We start from the raw sequence: 22433 nt of genomic DNA, 5'->3' as shown, positions 1-22433 counted from the left end.
GATTATTTCTTGATAAATTAATTGTGGCGTTGTTATCCAAAATAGTAAAGAATGCATATCACAATTTCTCAGAGCCCAGTGTAACATATTTACAATGGATTTTTTTTTATCCAAAACCAAAATATATTATGTAGACTATAAAGGAATACTTTACAAAAGCTTGAAATTAGTCCCAAGTCATCTGCATAGAATAGACTTTTTCACTTTGACGTCTGTCCCTGAGCTACTGCCTCTAAAAACAGACAAAACAAGTTTAGGCTGCATATTGCCATATTGAAAGGTCCATTACTTCCACTCACTGTTACTTGGTTGGTTGTTGAGATGCTTGTTGTGGCTGAGGCAAATGCAAGGATTAATATCCTGTCAGTCTAGGAAACCACAACAAAAGGCTTTTAAAAATGGATATAAGAAATCAGGGTACTGTCTTCAAATTTAAAGAGTGTAGATTGAGAAACAATTATTTCTACTCACAAAGTGATTAGAAATCCTTGGTAATGTGAAGAGTATTGTAGTTTAATGCAACCTTCTTGCCCTCTCAAGCTTACGCTATATATTTTTGAGTAGATACGTTCCATTAGGTTTGCTAGTGTGAGCTTTTTTGTGTTGGTGTAACATACAGTAAATTATTGTATAGTGTGAAGTGCCCTCCTCCTGTGCATAAGATGATTAGCTTTTACTATTCAGAATGAAATCATCACTCCACCTCCCTGCTCATTCCAAGGATTGGAAAACTCTCTCTCTCTCTCTTTCTCTCTCTCTCTCTCTCTCTCTCTCTATCTCTATCTCAAATTTTACATGAAAAGCAATTGTTTATAGCTGTTTTATTCTTTTCCCTTTCTTTGCTTTTTCTTTTTGTTAACTTGTACGGCTGCCTGTTTTGTGTTGGTCCATACCTGCAATAATCAACTTAACATTAACATATTAACCAGTGAGTGAAAATATGAGCATGCTAAAAGAGACCAAAAAAATATGTTTGAACTAATGTCAAGTAATCATTAATTAAAACTCTCACACTCTCTCACACTTAATCATTTCCCAGATACTTAAGAAACTTTGTTTGATCAACTTATAATTAATATTTTTATTTTTAAATATACATTAAAAATTCCTAAATTGCTTTTTCATTAATTGTCTGCTAAAACAGCAGTGGAAAAATGTCTTGCTCTAAAATTATCAATGTATTTAGTTTTTTAGCCAGTGGCATAATGTTTTTGACTTGTTCATCTGTTTGTATGTATGTCTGTTTGTCCGTCTGTCCCATTCTTGGGGAAACACCTGGAGGGAATTTGAAGAAATTCCCTCCAGGTGTTTCCGAGAAATGGCACAAACTTCCATTTGGATGCAAGATTGAACTGATTACAATTAGCAGGTCAAAGGTCAATGTCACTGGGACTTCACATAACACATCTTAGCTATAACTAAAGAATTCTTCCGCTAACTATGACAACCTTTCACTCAAATGTCTAATAGGATCAAATGATGAAGCGATGACATTTAATACCTAGAAGGTCAAAGAAACTCTGAAATCATGATGTTGTGCAAAAACACTTTTTATTCAACACCATAACTCAAGGGGAGATTGTGACTATGTTTTACATTTGGTTGGACACTGAATTGCCAACACTTATTGTTGTCTACCTTGAAACTGTTATTATATAGATCTTCAACATTCAACATTATGGCATAGTGAAAAATTGATACATTTTTCTCTTTGACTAACCGATATGCCTTCCCTTTAGTCTACATGTGTAACTTTTATTCCACACAAGAAGCTGAGGTGAGATGTGATTGTTGAGAGCATATGCTTATTTTGCACAAAAAAACATGCTGTTGTCAGAATGTTCATGATGCATTTGCCTTTTCAAACGTTAGGCATCAATACCGGTGACTGAAGAGAATGTAATGACAATTTTTTCTTTAAGAATATTTTTGGGCATTTTAAGACTTTGAGGACTCTGAAATGATCTCATGGACATCTGGACTGTGGTAGGGACTTTATAAGTGGGATGCCCCAGTAATTGAAATTTTTAGTACCGACATGCTGGAGTTTAACGTTCTGGGGGTTGATGTTTCTTTGTGACTGAGTTTGGAAGGTATCATCGCTGAGAGAGAGAGAAAAGCATGATCAAGACAAAAGAAAATGGACTGAAAGAGGAAAAAACATTGTGAAAAAAGGAAGAAAATCTGTGGGCTGGATTTCTAAAGACTTTTTTACCTCGTTTCAGATGTATTCTTCTGTGGGTTATTTATCAAGCGGGCACCCTAGCCTGGAAGCACGCATTTAACTGTTATCTGGATCTCACACACACACACACACACACACACACACACACACACACGCAGTCTGTCAATGCACCTTTTGTGTGATCGGTGAAATGTTACCTCATACCCTTTATGCATATGTATTTGAGGGAGGATCACGCAAATGATAGAAATATATAAAGTGTTGTTGAATTTATATTCCTGTGGTTTACCAAGCTTCTATTCTAGGTGTGTTTTGGTTAGTTTCAAAGGCCTATTAAAAGAAGGCTTTGAGAAAATGTAACTAATCTATTTAATCTCCATGACAGCAGAAAAAAGGTGAACATTTTACAAAAGATGTGCAAGGGAGCTGAACTACACTTGTTTAAAATACAAAAGAACACCTTCACAAACAGGAGAAAGACAGCAATTACTTATAATTTTACAATACTACACAAAAGAAAGTTGAGACTGTCTACTGTAGTTATTAAACTTGAAATTGACTTTGATCTTCACTGAGCTTCTAATGCACCATGGCAATTGCTCTTTCTTGATAATTTATTTAGTTTGTGTTAGACGTTTATCTTTTTTTGTCATTTAAACTCTTTTCCTTCACATCAGAAGTTGATTTAGTTATTCCAACTGCACAGATTTTACAAACCTAGGTAGTTACTACAATCTAATGTTAGCATACTGTTAAATATTAGCTAAGTAGCTAAATGTTAATGTGACATAGCTGTAATCTTGACCAATGCTGGTCAATTCTCCCCAAATTTACGTGCTGTAGCTCTAGTGAGAACATGGAGCACAGACTCCGGTAATTCCAGGAACCGCGCTGGCCAATCAGAGCAGACTGGGTTTTTTTGGGAAGAGGGGCAGGCGCTCCTACAGAGCGTCTCATACAGAGGGTGAATACAGGTGCTGCAGCCATGGGCGGTATGAGGGAAAATAAAGTGATTTTTTTTTTAACATTAAAGCATGTAAGCATGTTTCAGTACAAACAAAAAATTCAACTATAATCCTGAAAATGCTATATATAAGTTGCCCTTTAAAATAAATATTAAATATTAAAGTAATATTTTAAAACTGTTGTGTCGATGTTCCTTTTTTACTTCCTCTCTTTTCCTGTCTCTCATCCTTCATCTCTGTCAACCACCTCTCTTGGCATGATCCAACACGATGCATAAATTCAGAACCAATTTTACACCACATTGCCTTGGTTGGCTCCGCTCTCCAAATGCCGCCAGACTCTCGCACTCAAAATCCAACTCCACTCTCGACCTGTTTAAGTGCACCAGACCAAAAGAGTGCCTACAGCTTTCTGTACGCACACAGACTTAATAGAACTTTTAATCAAGTCGAAAATTTTTATGGCACATTTTCATGAGCTATGACATAATGTTTATGAAGTGAGTAAAGACGGGCCTTTACCTGCATTGCTCCGCAGTTGCAAAGGATTTATGACTGTGCTGTAAACAAGGAAGAGAGAATCTGTTGCTCTATCGTTAGCAATAAACTACTTTTTGGAAGGGTTGAGGTTTAAAAGAAAAGATCAGTTTTTAAGGTTAATAAAAATAAGGTTAAGTGTCCCTTATGTACCTGTATTTAAAGAGTGTCCAAGCTAGAAGCTAAAAAAACTTTTCGTTATTTATTTATTTGACTCTGTCTGAGTGTATTAGCGTTGAAAGAAGAATTAACCTATGTCTTCATAGTCTGCTGTCAATTCTTTTCACACTTTTTACTCTGAGAGAATATAGTCAAACATTAGATGATTGAAGTTTTTACACAATGCAATATTCCTGAATCAATCAATTGCTTGAATGCTATAAATGTGCTGTACCATCCATGGATTTTCAGAAAGGAGTTATAATATTTCATTGCACAGTCTTTGCAACGTGTCCCCCTGATGTGTACAATTTTGGACTGATTAAATCTTTGAAAGTATTTTGTGACAAGCTTTTGTCACCGAGGGCTTCTGATATTATGCTCATTTCCAGGTTTAAAATGGTATTTAAAGGTTATATTAGAACAAGTGTACATGATTTAATAAAAAAAAATATTTTTTTGTACTGCACATTGCTGCAGCTCCTCTTTCCCCCCCTGAGTGTTCTGCTCTCTGTTTTAGCTACAGAGTGAGGCATCTCAATTCTATTCCATCTTTGTTGGGCGTTGCATATGTGCAGAACCTAGGTAAGGACTACTACCCAGTCAGAGGCAGAGTGAGGGAGGGCCAGGCAGCATTCCCTCACTGCAGCATGTCGTTTCCTCTCTCTCCCCCTTCATGTCTAAGCTGTCCAATCAAACAAAGGCCTAAAATGGCAAACAAAAAATCGTTAAAGCTATAGTGCGTAGTTTCTATCTCCCCATGAGGAATTCTAAGTAATGACAACGACAATTTTTGCCGCGTCCACATGATGCAAGCCTTCTGTGATCGTGCTCCCACAGACGTTTATTTATATCAAAAAGTTACGCCAATATAGGAGCCAAAATCTTCTTTGTGTGGGGGGAATAGGGCATATTATTAAGAGACATGGGGTCACTTTATACTGGGTTGTATAATGGTACACAATTTCAGCTCACCTCAAAGACTTTCGCAGTGTTACGCTCGGTTGTTCACATGAAAAGTAAATGCAGTTGTAGCGGTAACAATTTAAAAAAAATTAAGCTAAAGTATTGTTTATCATGACCAATGATTTATTACACAATCACTCCAAAACATGTCTCGGAAGGTTTATTCTCACCTCTGCTGACAAATGGGATCTGTGAGTAGATTCAAATTTTTACCTTTCCATATCCAAATCTTACTTTTAGCAGATAATTGATTTGAAACATGCAAGAAGAAATTCATCACCATATGTGAGTCTAAAAAAAGTACTTACACCCTTCCTGTCAATTGCACTGCATTTTTTATAAGACACAATTAGCAACTGACAGCACTTAGAAGCGTAACATTTTCTATAATCATCCCTGTGGGGGTAAAGCTTTTACCTCTTACAGAAGAGTAAATATTTATTAGCCATTATCATCTGTCCTCACTGACATGAAATGAATCAGGGTATTGACACAACAAACCGCAACCCTACGTTTTTTTCATGCAACCTTGTTTTAATTTGCTGTCCACAGTTGAAGCATTTTTTCCTCAGATGCTCCCTCATAGTCAAGAGAAAAGGATTGATTTTCTTTCTGTCCGTTATCCCCTTTTCACTCTGGGAGATTAGGAAGTGTAATCACTGTGATCCTGGGGATTATACAAGCAAAACATATGTACAGCCATGAGGAATTTAGATGCATTTTATTAGCATAAAGTCACTTCTTTAGGCTGTGACTTTGGCTAAATTGCTTTGTTATAACAATGCTGACACGTGTTATGTATGTAACTGTAATAAACATGTGAGAAAGTTGCTGTGAGGACCTTTTATATCAGGTTTAATATTGAAGCCATTCCTACATATGTTAGGTTATTTTAGATTACTTACTTATCCATCGGTGGCTTAACACTTTGCAAATCCCTGCCAATTATCACTTTGTGGCCGCCCCTGTGCATTTAGCAGAGATGTGTGTTTTGGTGTTAAAGTGGCAGCGCAGTACAAACAAAGCCTCTTTACTCTCACAACCTCTCTCTTGCTCTCACCCTCATTTAAAAACAGGCATGCACATACTCTGGGGATGTGACCCGATTTGATTAACAAATTGAGCTCCAGGCACTGTAACGATGGACAAATTACCAACCATGGCCAACAGATCAGACAAGGAGGGACAGGGAAGTCGGAAGAGGAGTGGAATTTCTTACTTCCTCAATAGAGGTTGAATATAACAACAATGGGTGGTGAAGAGCAACCACATTAAAAAGGATGAATAAGATGTGTGTAATTTATTTCCAGGGCTACATGCGGACATCACAAATGATTCAGTAAATTTAGGGTCACCACTCATTCTCCATCCTCTGAATTAACCATAACATTAACCCAAACCCAGATTTCCAACCAACAGTATTACAGGTGATGGAATAAAACACTGCTATCAACTGTTGACTTTAAGTTCAGGTTTTAATCGTCTCAATGAAGCGGTTCAGTGTACTGTAAACTGTAAACATCTACAATATACTGGTTCGTATCTATATCTAAGATTACATATTAATGTTTTGCAATTCAAGAGACATGTACTTTCAGTTTTAGAAAATGATACTCGCCATACTCAGACTTGAATGAGGTCAATGTGTCATGATCCTTGTCGTCTAAAATGAATAATGTATTTCCCTTAAACCCATACACGGGTAAAGACGTGTGGCAGATTTTTCTGCTAGAGTGAATAAAGTTTCCTGAATGGTTGGTATTTAACTTAAATGGACTTTGAGCAGAATTTGAATTAATTTGAACTTGAAAGGGAATTTTTAACCTGCATTGATTAACTTTCATACAGTCTTGTTCATACAGAACTCACACATTTCTCTGTTCTGTGTGACTCCACACCTGAAAAACCTGAAAAACGTGCTGGTTAAGGGTTGCTATCATTCCAGTTTCTAATCTTTTTTACAGCAAAATTGTATCCTTATATACGTTGATTGATTCTTCACCAATTTCTTTCCCCTTTTCCCCTCTTATCTTCTCACTTCCAGCACCTGGAGGTGTGTTTGGTCCTCAAGGAGAATCGGGGTCAGAGCCTGAAGATGACAGCCAAATGAAGTTTTACACAGAACAACACAGAGGACGAAGGCGCAGCAAAGGTGAGAGGGAATGCAGGTTTACATCGTTGTATATTGTTATAAATGTGTTACATTTTAAACACATTAACTGACATGGGGGGAGGCATTTTATCCACGGCATACTGGTGAGAAAGCAATAAAGTAAAAAGGTAATTAAAGGCAATAAAACATTTTGGAACCAAATGAATTCCAACCACACAAGATGAGCCTATAGCTGAGGGAAATGAGGCTAGACATCTCTGGAGTTGTCAGCGTAGCTGGAACTAGGAAGGAGTCATGCACATTCCCTGTGGGGTTTAAAGTGCTGAACCATGGCACAGCTCAATGACACTCAAAGCAGATATATGAGCTGATGTAAATGGAGGCTCGGTGATGAGCAAAGCTGAGTCACATTACTTTGATGGGAAGCATGATTTTAACTTTCCTTCCCACCTAGTGATATGTGATAGTGAAGGCTGTATGTGGGTGTCCACATAGGGAATGAAAAGTAATTGAAATCCATGTTTTCTTATTATTTCCCATGCATGCAGTTCACTATCACGTAGCACTGTACCCAAGGAGGAGAAAAATCAATGTTGCATATATTAATCTCATTATTATTATTACAGATTTCACATGTCCGGTCCTTTTTGGTTACCATAGAAGAGGAGTTAGGAGTAATTTGTTGACCTAAATGATGCCTGTATTTTAAACTCAACCTGAGAGGCGGACCTGAAAGCAAGAAAATCTCCTGAACTTTTTAGTCATTGCTGGGTTTAGATTTTTTAGTTTTTCTATTCCATTCAAACGAGGGCAAACTCAAATGTTACACAAGTGATAACTTCTTAACTCAGTAGAGATAAATGAAACTGAGGTCATTGTGTTGAGGTTTGTTATTGCGTGACTTTGATGTCTGAATCAATGTTGTAAAGGAGATGTGCCGAGGTAGAAAAAAGCTAGAAAGCTAAGTATTTACATTTTCTTTGGAGTTTTGCTTGCTTTCTTATACAGCCACAGTAAGACAATGACCTTGGTCTTCTTTTTAAATGTACCTTCGTTATATTTTGCCAATCATTCAAATTCAGCACAGAAATCCACCTCTGTAAATCCTGGCTGGCAGAATAATGTGTATGGGGCACCAATGTTTATGCCAAGCGGGAGTTACAACCCAGGGAGATAAAACTATAACTAGATTTTCATTGTGAAAACGTTATTAATTTCCTACAAATTTTATTGAAACTCCCTTATTTTTGTCACACAATGTACATCATATGTAATGGTGATGACTTATTTTTTAATTGAAGAAATCAATCCTTTAATTTTCTTGAATATATATAAAAAAATCTGCATTGCTATAAAGTGAGGAAAAAAAAGTATTTGAACACCCCGCTATTTAAGTTCTCCCACTCAGAAATCAATGAGGGGTCTGCAATTGTCATTGTAGTTGCATGTCCACTGTGAGAGACATAATCTAAAAAAAGAAATCCAGAAATCACAATGTATGATTTTTTAACTATTTATTTGTATGATAAGCTGTAAGCTGCAAATAAGTATTTGAACACCTTAGAAAATCAATGTTAATATTTGGTACAGTAGCCTTTGTTTGCAATTACAGAGGTCAAAACACAGAGTTTGAGCTCCCTCCAAAGATTCTCTATTGGGTTTAGGTCTGGAGACTGGCTAGGCCACGCCAGAACCTTGATATGCTTCTTTCAGAGCCACTCCTTAGTTATCCTGGCTGTGTGCTTCCGGTCATTGTCATGTTGGAAGACCCAGCCTCGACCCATCTTCAATGCTCTAACTGAGGGAAAGAGGTTGTTCACCAAAATCTTGCAATACACAGCCGGTCATCCTTTCCTTAATACAGTGCAGTCGGGAGGTGTACAATTTTGTCTTTAGTGTCTTTGGACAGCTCTTTGGTCTTGGCTATAGTAGTAGTTGGATTCTTACTGATTGTACGGGGTGGACAGGTGTCTTTATGCAGCTACCAAGCTCAAACAGGTACATCTTATTTAGGATAATAAATGGAGTGGAGGGGGACATTTTGAAGGCAGACTAACAGGTCTTTGAGGGTCAGAATTCTAGCTGATAGATAGGTGTTCAAATAGTTATTTGCAGCTGTATCATACAAATAAATTAGTTAAAAAATCATACGTTGTGATTTCTGGATTTTCTTTTTTAGATCATGTCTCAGATAGTGGACATGCACCTACTATGACAATTTCAGACCCTTCCATGATTTCTAAGTGGGAGAACTTGCAAAATAGCAGGGTGTTCAAATGCTTTTTTTCCTCACTGTATTTAAAACATAACACCAATGACCATAATCTCTGTTAAAGTTACAACCTGTGTAAACGCGTTTTACTTTCTTTAGAAGATAGGGAGAGGGAAATAAATAGAATGAAGAAGTTGTAAGTTGAACAGCTTTAGGGTTGCTTTGTGTATTTGCTTGTTGCTTTGCATTCACTTGTGTATTTGTGTATGTGTCCGTGTTTCTGTGCGTGTAAGAGCACATTGATAGGTGCTTGGTTTGTGGCCATAAAGTAAGTGTTTGCCATCGTGAGGGAACATGCCTTTGTCCACTCAGTAGGCTTTTATAGTAATTGAGGGACCCCTTCATGAGCTCAGTGACACCACCCTCACCCCAAAGGGATTAGCTGCTCTGCCACGGATGCCACAGACAGCTGTTGTTCCTTCACAACATTGTGACTCTAGTACACGTTATTCAGTACAAGAGGATTCATTATCCTAACTTGGTCTCCCTGTTTTTGACCTTGAGATGCATTTCTAAACTTTTGATGAAATTCACTGGACTCTTCTGTCCCAGGGGGTTACTTATTGAACTTGTTTCTTTGATGGTGTGTTCAATGTCCATTTCAAACCATTTGACCATTTGCATATTGCTTCAGCGATTGATAAAAACACACCGCAGGGGCGCCTGGGTAGCTCTCCTGGTGTAGTGTACGCCCCTGTATAGAGGTTTACTCCTTAACTCAGTGTCTGCGGTTCGGCTCCGACCTGCTTCCCTTTACTGCATGTCATGTCCCCGCTTTCTCACCTTTCCTAGTGGGGGCCTAAAATGACCAACAAATAATCTTTGGAAAAAAAAAAAAACATTGCAGTTGGAGAACGTAAAACATCTGGTGGCTTCTTTTTTTCTGAGGTATCCCCTGATATAGCAACCGAACTCTTATTAGCAAAAAAGGAGATTTTTATGTATGTCACTTAACCACTTGAGTCCCATTGCTCAGAACAGGGAAACAATAGGCCTACTATTACTATTGACTTTTTGCAAAGTCTGCAAACTTTGAGACCTTGTGTGATATTTAAAAAAATCTAGTTAAAACAGTTTCTAAACCAGCGCTATCACTTCCATATCCCTATCACATCCCAGTAAGCCCCCTTCAAAATGCCAACCTCTCTCCCATGATGAATATCAGTAGACAGAGGTTAAGCGGCTAATTTCATTCCCTGTATCTGGCTTGGAAATGGGAGCCCTGACTGAGCCAAAGGGCAACCAAAACAACCAATCTATAACCCTGTCAGTAGCAATAAGATCATATATCACGCTGAGGAATGATTCTGGGCTGTTCTGCAAAAGCTCGGGTATTCAAAGTCATCCTTTATGTACTCAAGCCAAACTTGAATCTGGATTAGATTCCTATATCAGTAAAATTAACTACATTTTCAAATATTGATGGAGATTCAGAGGTTGTATTTACAACAAAGCATAGCGCTGGGTGATTTAGTTTGAGTTCTGTGTTATGTGTCTGTGTTTACTACGTCCCTGTGTGCAAAAGCACGTACTATCAAAACAAAAGGGCTTCTGTCAAACTGTTCACCTTTTTACCTTTTTCTCTTTCTCTGCCTCTAGGCCACCCACACAGTCCGCTAAACAAGGTCACGCTGACGTTGATTACCATCAGCACATGTGTCATTGCCATTGTCTATGCTACACAGGATTCCTGCCCCCTCACTGTCAAGGTTACCCTCCATGTGCCTGAGCATTTTGTTGCGGATGGTAAGTGCAACACATTAGACCTTGGCTGTATTTTTCACTAAGGGATTGTCAAACACAATCAGTTTGACTCACTTTGCTTTGTATCTGTTTTCTTTACTGCACTAAAAAACAGGAAGGGCAAAAGAATGAAACTTAGGAAGACAGTAAATAAATCAAATATCAAGTAAAATCAAGTATCACTTGCACTCACAGCAATCGTAGTTGTGTGCAAATACCTCAGCCCTTGGCAATATTGGGCTTCAACATCGCCTATAAAAAAGGATTTAGATTTGTGGAGCATGTTATCCTTATAGCCACTATGCGTCATGGTACGCCTTTCTTTTTTAGTTTTTTTTTCCCCAGCCACAATAGATACAATAGTCTTTCAAGCAGCATGCTGCAGGGATGGCTGTCCAGTAGGTAGTGGTACATACTGCTACTGAGTGGTGAAAGATATTATGTAATTTGTATAGTTTTTATTTTGTTTGGAGAAACAACTAATAGACAAGGGACAGCTCTGAATGCTTCCTCTGTTTCTGTTTACAAATGACTTGAAGTAAAATCTCTCTCCCCCCTCCCTTCCATTATTTGTGGTTTTCAATTTTAATGCGTTTTAGTGTCAGTGTCCCTCTGCACAACTGTTAAAGTACAAAAGACGCACATCCATCCAACAAAAAGTAAATCATGTCCTGGAACCAAAAAATGAGCAAAAATCAGGGCAATAAAACCCGCACACTGAAAGCTCCCAATGGGTAAAAAGGATTTATTGTCACCACAAACAGCTGAATGACATTTTGAGTCATCAGACTGATGAAGAGCAGTGAGCTCAAAATATGATTGCTTTTTTTTTTCTTTGTTTTTGCAGTGGGAGCTTTCAGTGTGCAGACTTTATGACATGTGACTGCAAACAGCAGATTGGACTACTAACATGTTCAGTGCTTCACATCTTTTCATCAGTTGACACAAACATTCTATTTCACTAATTTGACAGAAGTACTAGAAGGTTTTATTACGCTGTATACAGTAGCAAGCTGTGTGTGTGTGGCATACAAACAAAATATTGTGAAAAAAGCAGAATAAATGGAATACAATTGAGTTGTAAATACTGTCTTTTGTCAATTTACATGCTGATGTGGAAACTACATGACATATTTTTAACAAAAAAGGAAAAATGAAATATGTAGGTGCCCAGTCAACTGCTCAGAGATTTGTCCTACTGAGTGTGTTTTAAATTGACTGTTGGCTGTAGGATAATTCTAAATTTGTTGTGTGTATTGGCAAGATGCAACAGTTTTATAAACCTTGCTGGGAGTTAAGAGAGGCCAATATGGAACATTGGCAAGGAGTTAAGTGATGTAAGCGGGAGTGAAGAGAGAAGGCAATTTAACTAATGATCGTCATATCTCTGAAAGCCTTCACATATCAGTCGATCAGGTGCTCTTGCTGCCGGGGCCTCATTTCTAGTCCACACACACACGCACACACACACACACACACACACACACACACACACACACACACACACACACACACACACACACACACACACACACACACACACACACACCATTTGTTTGCACATGGACATACAACACAGTACAGTACACAACATTTCCAACTTCTAAATTATACTTTGCAATTGCATGTAAGATGAACACATCACATCACACACAGTGTCATTGGCTTTTGTCAAATCACAATAACATTACGCCTCATTCAACAATCACTCGTAGGAACATACTCATTCTTAAGTGGCATGTAGAAGTGATTGAATTTCCTCATACAGTATGTACAGAATTTCAGAGTGGTCCAGAGTCGTGCAAAGATATTCTGCCTTTATTTTAAGAATTACAATGCCCTGATCTGAATGAATTTGGAGCTTAAATACATATTTTTTAAACTAAGATAAAAATAATTATCTAAGATAAACTTGATGACAAATTAATATCCTGTTCATTAGATCATCATCTTGGTTTGACAATTTACTGAGAGACTTTTTTTTAGACTTTTTTTAAAGATTTTTTTTAGATTTAGATGACATCACAGACTACACTACACTGTAGTCCATTGCGAGATATGTTTACTGTTAATCAGCGTGCTGTGAAATCTGATATGGACATGTGTAGTCCTTGTAGAATGATTATTGATTTTTTTTCTCGGACCTCCTCACCTTTGCTCTACCATTACTAACAAGGCAGACTTTCCACTAAACCACAGGACTCGTTGTTAAATCTAACAAGGGTGGAAATATATATATATATATATATATATATACTGTATATGTGTGTGTGTGTGTGAATATGTTAATAAGATTAATACTTAATATTACTTTTTTAGCACTTAACATGTGAAGTGAATAATTGGATTATTTTACAAACTAAGGAAGAATTACAATTTTAATAGGTGTATAGGAAAGAGAGATTTTTCTTATGTGAAAAAAGATAATCAGAGGTTAAAATTACAGTGTGAAGGTGGTAGTGAAATCTAACAAAAGCATAATTTACTATTAAGTAATAAGGAATAATCATTGTTATTTAGTTAAGTGTCTGATCTATCTCAGTTGCCATAACCATAATGCAGCAAAAACAAAAGCATAAATAATGCTAACATTGGTTATTAATAAGGTGTCAGTCAGTGTAAATGGCTCTTTTTTTTTGGAGTGTCGGGGGACAGTTGTTGCATTTGTTCGATACAAGACAACTGCTAGATGTGCACAGTTTCTTTACTTCTACAGTATGTTGCCATGACAGAGATGCCCTGCTTTCAATTCAAAATATTTTCCCAGAAAAGCTTAAATGGGTTAATTCTAACCAAATTATTCCCCCTCTGTCTTTTGCACTCAGTTTACAATATGCACATTGAAATTGCCAGCAATCAAGAATGTTCTTACTGCTCAGGAGGGATTTCTTCACAGGTCTCAGAGAAACCAACCCATAATCTGGCAATTGCCTCCTCGCTGTGTGAGCTAAGACCATTAGGTTGTTCCACTCTCTCAGCAAATGAGGGCTACTGGCAGTTCTGTTCACTAACTGCAGTGATGCAGGAATGGTCTCAACCTGGGAAATGCTTTTGGGATCCCATCTGAGGAATCATGTGTGTATTTCAGCTTTTTTTGGGCATTTTGGTGGGTCCTGGATAATTCATTTTCAAGAACAACAAGAAACCTTGTTTCTAAGGGACTCTATGATTGTTCAATCTTTACTCATAAATGATAGATTAATTATTGTGTGCAGTAGAAAGAAAACATGCACAAAACAAGCACAACACATCAAACCACTCATCCAGTAAGTATTTTTTACAATGTGTTTATTGTCAGGCACAATGAAACAAGAGTTTACAGTATGCTGCTCATATTTCAACAGACCTTTCACTTCACCACCTGAGGTGGACACACTTCAACTTCCCTTCAGTCCGTACTCTTGGTGCAGCAGAACAATGGCTACAGGCATTGCAATATGTACTTGAATGCAAAACTGCCGGGCTATTATACAGTCAAGTTGAGTGTTTTCACTCAAGTTTGCCCAGTAGTCAAAAACTATGTGTAGAGTTAAACAGGGAAACACATTTCTGCCAAATGAAAAGAAGCAGCCGGTGACTTCATATGTGTAGTAGGAGGCACATGGCAGCGTATTCTATTTTGAATTTGGAACAGCTAAAATTGTAAGAAAGAAAAAAAACTGAAAGTTTAAATAAGACTTTGGATAGTTCTTTAGATGCATTATTTGTGGGGTATTTATTCTATGAGTTGTGTATTTTCTCGCAGGGCATTGGCCTTGTAACTTTTTCATGTGATTTAAATGTCCTATACTGGCTACTGTCTTAGCTTTTCTATCTGTATTAATCTTCCCTTTAAAAAAAAGTCTGGAGACCACCATTACAGGGTTTTGTACATCATACAGAATATGTGTGGATGCTTTTTAATCTCACAGTTGCTATATTTATGTCCTAACATGGTTTTTGAAGTACATTTTTACTTGAACAGAAATGTGTACTTACTGCAAATGCTTCCGCAAATTTACCTTTCACAACACAGCAGTATACACATAATAGAAATGTATAAGAATCTCTGTGTTCAGCAGAGGGCTGAAGCACCATCTCCTTGAAGCTCCCTTTAGAACCAAAAGTCATTGGCATCAATTAGGGATAATCTTGTTCAGCGATCAGAGTTTAACGATTGGTCTGGGAGCAGTAAAAAAGAAAGGTAAGTCAGCGTCAATGAGCATAGCATTTACTGATTGACTCGTGAAACTCTGTTAGCCCCTCTACTGCAATTACCAAGGAAATCCCATCAATACACACATTATAGGTCTTAATTTTCTCATTTAAATTCAGCCTGGTCAGGAGGGGAATTAAAATTACAATGAAATCAAAAGAATTAGCTACTTTCCAATTGGTTTTGCAATAGAACCAGTAAACGAACCCTTAGAAATACCAAATAATCGAGCCTTTTTCTACCTTTTATTGTTTGTGTTTTATATAAGCAAACTAATGTATTGTTTTCTTTTCTTTACAGGAAGTAGTTTTGTGGTGAGCATGGGCAGCTTCCTGGATGTTTCTAATTGGCTAAACCCAGCCAAGCTAACCCTCTACTATCAGACCAATTCGTCCACACAATGGGTCCTGGACTACTGCGGCCAGAGGACCACTGAGCCCTGCGAGCAGATTTGTGATCAGGACACAGGTTAGTCAATACAAACACGCATGATATTGATTCAACTTGAAATTTGATGCAGTTGTTATAATTTAATTTTAAAGCTATATTTCATGCCATATTGAGTATGTTGGTTAGAAGAAATTACAAGCATTTGAATCTCTTTTATGCTACGTATTTGCAAGGACTGCAATGTTGAGGACAGAACGAGAGCTATTTTTGCTACATGGTTACCTTCATAAATGAATTTCCGTACTTGTGATCTGAAAAAGTCCTTGGAGGAGTCTGATGGGACTGCTTTATGCCCATCTAACCTTCTTTTTTTAAAAGGCAGTTAATATTTGTCAAGCTGTAGTGAACGCATTAATAGTTTAGTTTTGTTTCAGATTTGTGTAGTTATTACCACCAGCCATAAGTGTATCTCAGTCATCAAGAAAATTAATTATTATCCAATGTAATTTTTACATTTAACTTTTAAAACCCTTTGATATTACTTAAAGTAAAGTTCTACAATATGAGATGAACTACAAAGTTAAATATAAAAAAACTATGTATAAATTCCACAATTTCTACTCGGAATGTCTTATAAAGATAGTCTTATATTTAGCTAGTTTAATTAAACAATTAAAAGAATGTATGACATGTTAAACCATAAAACCATTAGGAAATCTAAAATTAGCGATTTGGGGACTAAAATACCAATTGTATCAACATGATATTACAACTAACTAAAATTAAAAACATTTGGACATAAAACACACACTAACTCTACACTTAGTTTACTCTTGATCCCGCCTCCATTTGATACAAGTAAATGGGTGTAAAAAAGGCACAAAAGACAGCGTCCTTAAACCAATTGCCAGTCAAGGGCCTACATAAGGGAGCCTGTCTCTGCAGTTGTTCATGCTTTTACTAATTGTGGCTGGAGTGTGTTTGCTTTTCTTGTACAATTGTTGAGTAAATGTAACATTTCTATAGATGGAGTCAAAGTGTAATACAACAAGCTAGACAACAACATTATTAGTGTGTTAGCAGAAGACCCCATTACCTGTTGCCCCCTCCAGGTAAATAATCCCCAACCTCCACTGCAATACACACAATCAGCTCTTACAATTGTGTGTCTATCTGTGCTGACATTTAAACTACCAACAAAAGCTGAGTGTGCAGCATGATGATTTTTATCTTCCCTTGAGTGCAGTAACTCCCTTGTATATTTTGTGCCCAACTAGATAAAGTCTAAGCTCATTAGTATGGATTACATCTGTAATGTATGTGCATTTTATGTCACCCTGGTCAAGGGTATGATAAGGACTGATGCATTATGTATTAGAGCTCCAGTAACTCAACTTAATCTGTACACATGGAGATGCTAAAGATGGACTTGGCACGTATGTGTTTGTGTATTCCTCATGTGTGCGGACAGGTGTGCATATGCTTCCCTCAATCCCTGTGTGTTTCTGCGTTGTCAGATCTGTAATGGTTGTAATTTAATGATGGAGTCATTTGATCATCAATACCCCAGTACATTTGGCAATTTTTAGTACCACTGTTTCCCCCTGTGTTTTTGTCTCTATATTTATACTTTCCATCTGTCCTTTTCAGCAGCAAGATTATTTGATCAGTAATTGCCATAGTATGTTGTATCTCCTCAGGGCAACAACATCCACTTGGCAGCGAAATTAAAGGTGTTCTTCAAAATAACTTTTTACTTCTGTCATTGTTTTCTAGCATGCATTGTAGCACCCGTTCATTAGCACTAATTGATATACACACACACACACCTTTACACAGCATGCCTTAAAACAAACTCTTTCAACCGAGCACGTTTATTGCAATTCCAACAATAGGGTATAACATTGGTTGTAAGATGCCAAAGGCTAAATCACATAGGGAGGTACTGCTGTCTGTGCACTGGCATTTTTGAGCATACTGCAATTGTGGCTGCAACAATAAGCCCTTGTCAAAGTGTGTATTGTACCTTTTGACAAGTGACAAACACCTGCTTGGGCAGGTCTTGATTAAACACAAGACCTACACAAAAGTTAAACACAAAGAAGCTGCTTGCTACACAGACAGGGACTGCTGGTCTTTGACTCCAACTGGCTGTTGAAACATGAATTTGCTTGACATTTGACAACTAGGCATTTTGTTGAATTGCCACAAAGTGAAATGTCCAGTTTGCCCATTGTAAAATGGTCAAATCACAGATATGCTTGTGAAATTTGACATGCACATTGGTGCCATAAAGTAACCATCACCCTGTGTCCTGTGGATTATACTGTACATCCACTGCATTGATTGCTATCTCTGATATTAGTTGTTTAGAAGGTTGGAGGTTTTAAAATGAATCAGCCCAGTCATGGGCTTGTTTGTCATTTGCCATGTAGTAGGCGGTGCTATACTTGAAAAAACCTAACCATTATAATTTAAAACTAATACAAACTTTTTTAAAGAATAAATATATTGCTTTTGACAGCAAGGTGCAAAAAAAAATGAAAAAAAAAAAATCTTGCACAACTATATAGAGCCTACCTCATCCACATGGGTGTAGGAGTGCTGCAGCACTGTCAGCTCACCTACCTCCCGTGGGTATGATATTTTTCATCATTCTAATAAAAGCTGGCCCAGTGTTTGGCACAGAGATTCTAAATTTAAATTATTCAGTTTGGAATCTATGTATACATAAGTATGCATTGCTGTTTACCACTGTATTTCTTTACACTATCATTGTGGCTGCCAAAATTACATTTAGATTAGATTAAACATGTTGGCTTTGACACGTTGTTTCTACTGTCGTAAACATGGCCACAATTCAACATACTGTATTTTACATATATTCAAGTCCATCGTTTTTTTCCCCCAAACTATTTTTTATCTTTCTTTGTGCTCCATCAACACAAGCGGGTTCCGTTTCACCGAACATTCTCACACCATCTCTGTCATCCTGCTTCACTGTCACACTGTTTGACGGCCACTGTTGATCACCAGTCACAGTATCCATGTGCATGGATAATCACTCCTCTCTGCCTTCACCTTCACCCCCTCACTCAAGTGCTAGCATGAAGGTAAGTGTATGAATGATGTTTTTATTACATGATAGCTGTATGGCATCTAGCAGACTACAACTATGTAACAACTGATGATGTCATAACAGTTTGAAGATGTAATAAAATGTCTCTGTAATTTGGTTGAGAATACAATGCACCCATCGATGTAAAACATTTTTTGGACATTTTTTTTACTGAACTTACTAAACATGTTAAAGAAATAAAAATACAAACACGTAAAACTTGTAAGCAGTAAGAGAAACAAACGAGATCATCAGCAAGATATAAGCAACTCAAATAATATTCATGTTCAAAAGGGGTAGATAGAAGTTCTCTATTCCTATACCCTCTAAAATGTCATTATTGATAATAGAAATTCAGTTTGCATCCCTTAGCGTCCATGTTTTAACTAAGGCAACATCAACAAATCAACTCTTTTAGACAAAAAGAAAATTAAAAAAATTCAACGTTTGCTAATTTTCATCAAACCAGATTTTATCCTGCTTAATTTCTTTTCCATAGTATCCAGAAGCCGAGTCGTCTCCACAGCAGAGTTCATTTTTGTCATCAGCAAAAAAGTGCTATGTTGTGGAGACAACATGGAACAGCTTTTGGATATATAATAACACTGTGACTATATAATAGGTGATTGTATTTTAAAAATAATATGAAATAGTTGAACCGATGATGTAGCCATGATAAAGTGATGACTCAAGTAAATACTTAATTATAATGAGTTATTACATTATTAGTCAGGGTGTCCTATCTCATATAGTTATACGCCATACGAAGGAGTAATAAATTGCCTCCACAACTTTTCCATCTATCATAATAACTAACCCCATAAAGACCTGGGAACCTCCTTAGCGGCCTTTGTTTTCCTCATTTGAAGATATGTCTCCCTGGCTCCTCCGATCTCACCTAATTGAAACCGAAACTGCTGGGGTGTTAACTCCTTCTTTAGCCTTCCATCAAATGCTTACAGTACTTGCATGTTCTCACACACACACACACACACACACACATACATATACTGTAAGACTTCTGTTGAGCCCATAGACCTGGGGCGGAATAGCTACTCCTCCTTGAAATGTCTGTGTTCTGTCTCTGTATAATGAACCTTAAAATAATAAAAATCAACGACACGACCACAGTGATATACTTGAATCATTGTAATGAAACACAACATTAGGTTTGTAATACAGGTGGAAGAGTGAAGAGAATTGATTTGTTTTCGCAAGTGATTGCCACTTCAACTGTTAACGTTTTTGGCTCTTAATTTAGTACAGGATGGTTACAGCGAGAGAGCAAAGGAACGAGGTGGAGAAAGAGGACTTAACGGGGAGATAATGGTGATAAATTTGATTGGCAATCTAATATTGGTGTTTATTCAGGATGGTACTATCCCCATGTGCAGGATCAGTTGTGTGTCTGTAGAAACCTGGGAAAGGGACTGTGTGAGCACAATTAGATCATTGTCATCAAATGGCCATTTCCAATCACAGGTGATGAGCTCTTAATTAGTCCAACAACATGGTCTAATCACTCAACCATAACATTTTGGCATCACTGACTAGGTTCTATGGATATATATATATATATATATAGTCTTTCATATTTCTGGTGAAATCTCAGTTTCCACACTCATTTCCCAAAAGCAAAGAACTGCAGAAGAGGTGGGTAGGTAAAAGCCAAAGAGACCACTTTACCATAAGTAATCACACTGTAGTCTGCAGAATTTTCAAAGTGCAGGCCTAATCAAGCCTCCAGCTCCAGCTGAACGTAGACGTCAGAAATATGGGGCTGTCCAAATAATTTTTCAGGGAAACAACTTAACCTGTGTGCCTTATGACCCAGTATTTGGCAAAGACCACATGCAGACTCATCCCAAAATAAGGAGAATCTAATGGGTGTTTAGATCAACATGATCACGACTACTCCAATACTACTTCTAATCCCCTCCAAATCTTATTATGCAATTCACAGGCAATTTCCCTTCCGGATACCGCTCACTTTATCTTTGAAACCAGCTTCTGATCACAAATGCTCACACCCTCCATCAGCATCATACATTTTCAAATTGATTCAGGTTCGTCCAAAATGTCAGCTCAATTAATTTGTGTAAATAGACAGTTCTGTCAAAAAAGTCACGTTTGGCAGCTCATATAAGCAAACCACATTACAGTATGTCTTTCCGCCAAACTTGACCTGCAGACAATTCACCAGTATCCAGCATGTAAAGCTAAATCTTGGAGCGATTTGGTCTATATCCTCTTGAAAGACTGTTATTTACTGCCCTAACATGTTGTTGTAGTATTTAAATTTTATATTTTTAAACTTATACTATCATATCTTCAATTCAGTAAAGTAAACACCTAACTCAACTGATGGCTGAATAAAATAGTATAAATTATTATTAGATATTGTGTTAACCTTTCACGTGTATTCATTTAAACTAAAAGCCAGTTATGGTCTGTCTAACAAGGCTATCTAAAATGTACTGTATATTATTTTTACAGTCTCTGCATTCCATTGTTGAATTATTTCTCTGCATTGCCTACCTTTTGTTAGGTCTGTTTCAGAAAGATGTGGCCCACAGTTTCAAAATCCAACAGTGAGCCGCATCATCACTGCATGGGATAACTTTCTTTACTTTGTACTTGGAGCTGTGGGCATTTGGATGTCTGATGAAGCAGTAAAGGCTCACCTGTCAGATGTTTTTCAGAAGTACTCTGATACACAAGTGGTGTTGGACTGCACTGAAATACCCTACCATACAGCAAACTCTTTTCTCCTTCAGAGTGAGGTGCTTTCAACCAATAAATCCCCCTGCAGATTTAAAGGGTTTATTGGCACAGCTCCTCATGGGGCAATAACCTTTGTCTCAGTTCTAAATGCAGGCTCCATCAGCGGCAAAGAGATCCTGAAGAAGATTTAGCCATCTACGTAAATATAGCCATCTAGTTAGGGAGACAGCTTTTGACCGCAACTGTTTGGAAGATCTATCATTGCACTTATTATTAAGTACTCATTGTTTAATGTGTTGAAATAAAAAAAGAGTTGAATTCATCAAATTCTTAACTAGATAAATGGATTTAATGACTCATTAAACTTCAAAATGATGCATGAATTCATTTTTTCAGCCTTGTGGCTCTTCAGGAATTTTAACAAGTATGTATAAAAACTGCACCGCTGTTTAACACAGTTGTGTCTCTAAGTGCGCGGCACAGACTATGTAATCATGCCATTGTCCATTGTGAGGTACCAAAGCGTATGGTATTTGCACATTTCATTGCAACAAACCCAAATTATTGGGGGGGCTGTGGCTCAGGAGGTAGAGCGGCTCCGCCTTTAATCACAAGGGTGGATTACAACACTAAACCCCGAGTTACTCCCATTGGGCAGGCCAGGGCCCCTCATGGTAGCTCCGCAACCATTGGTGTGTGAATGGGTATGTGGGAAATTGTGAAGTGCTTTGTCAAAAGCTCATAAAAAATAAATAAATCAATGAGCCATCAAATAAGCAACTGTTCCAAACTCATAACATAGAAGATGGATGGCACTGATATGGCTCATGTCCCCCAAGTTAAATCCAGCCAAATGCCCACTGTACTGTAAATGTAAAAAGGAGTGCAGTTGCAATAGTGCATTAGCAGCTCAGTGAAGTTCAAGTTTAATGACCACCTCCCCATCCACTCCTTGTGTGGTATTTTTACTGGCTTACATTTTACTTGCAATATTTTTTAAATAAACTAATCCAGCACAGCGCCTCCTCTTTCCACTTTTTTTCTGGTACACTCCCCTTTTATGTGC

General features: G+C 37.4%; 1 protein-coding gene across 1 annotated transcript in view; it reads left to right on the top strand.

Annotated features, from left to right (window-relative positions):
- LOC117958903 (astrotactin-2-like) overlaps positions 1–22433 on the top strand; it is a 264011-nt gene that overhangs the window by 115687 nt on the left and 125891 nt on the right. The window contains exons 5-7 of the mRNA XM_034895621.1: positions 6857–6964; positions 10797–10943; positions 15436–15603. Coding sequence (XP_034751512.1) covers positions 6857–6964; positions 10797–10943; positions 15436–15603 — 423 coding nt within the window. The remainder of the gene's footprint in view (positions 1–6856; positions 6965–10796; positions 10944–15435; positions 15604–22433) is intronic.

This window comes from Etheostoma cragini, chromosome 16 (assembly GCF_013103735.1).
Source record: "Etheostoma cragini isolate CJK2018 chromosome 16, CSU_Ecrag_1.0, whole genome shotgun sequence".
Taxonomy (NCBI): domain Eukaryota; kingdom Metazoa; phylum Chordata; class Actinopteri; order Perciformes; family Percidae; genus Etheostoma; species Etheostoma cragini.
This window is presented reverse-complemented; position numbering and strand designations above follow the sequence as displayed.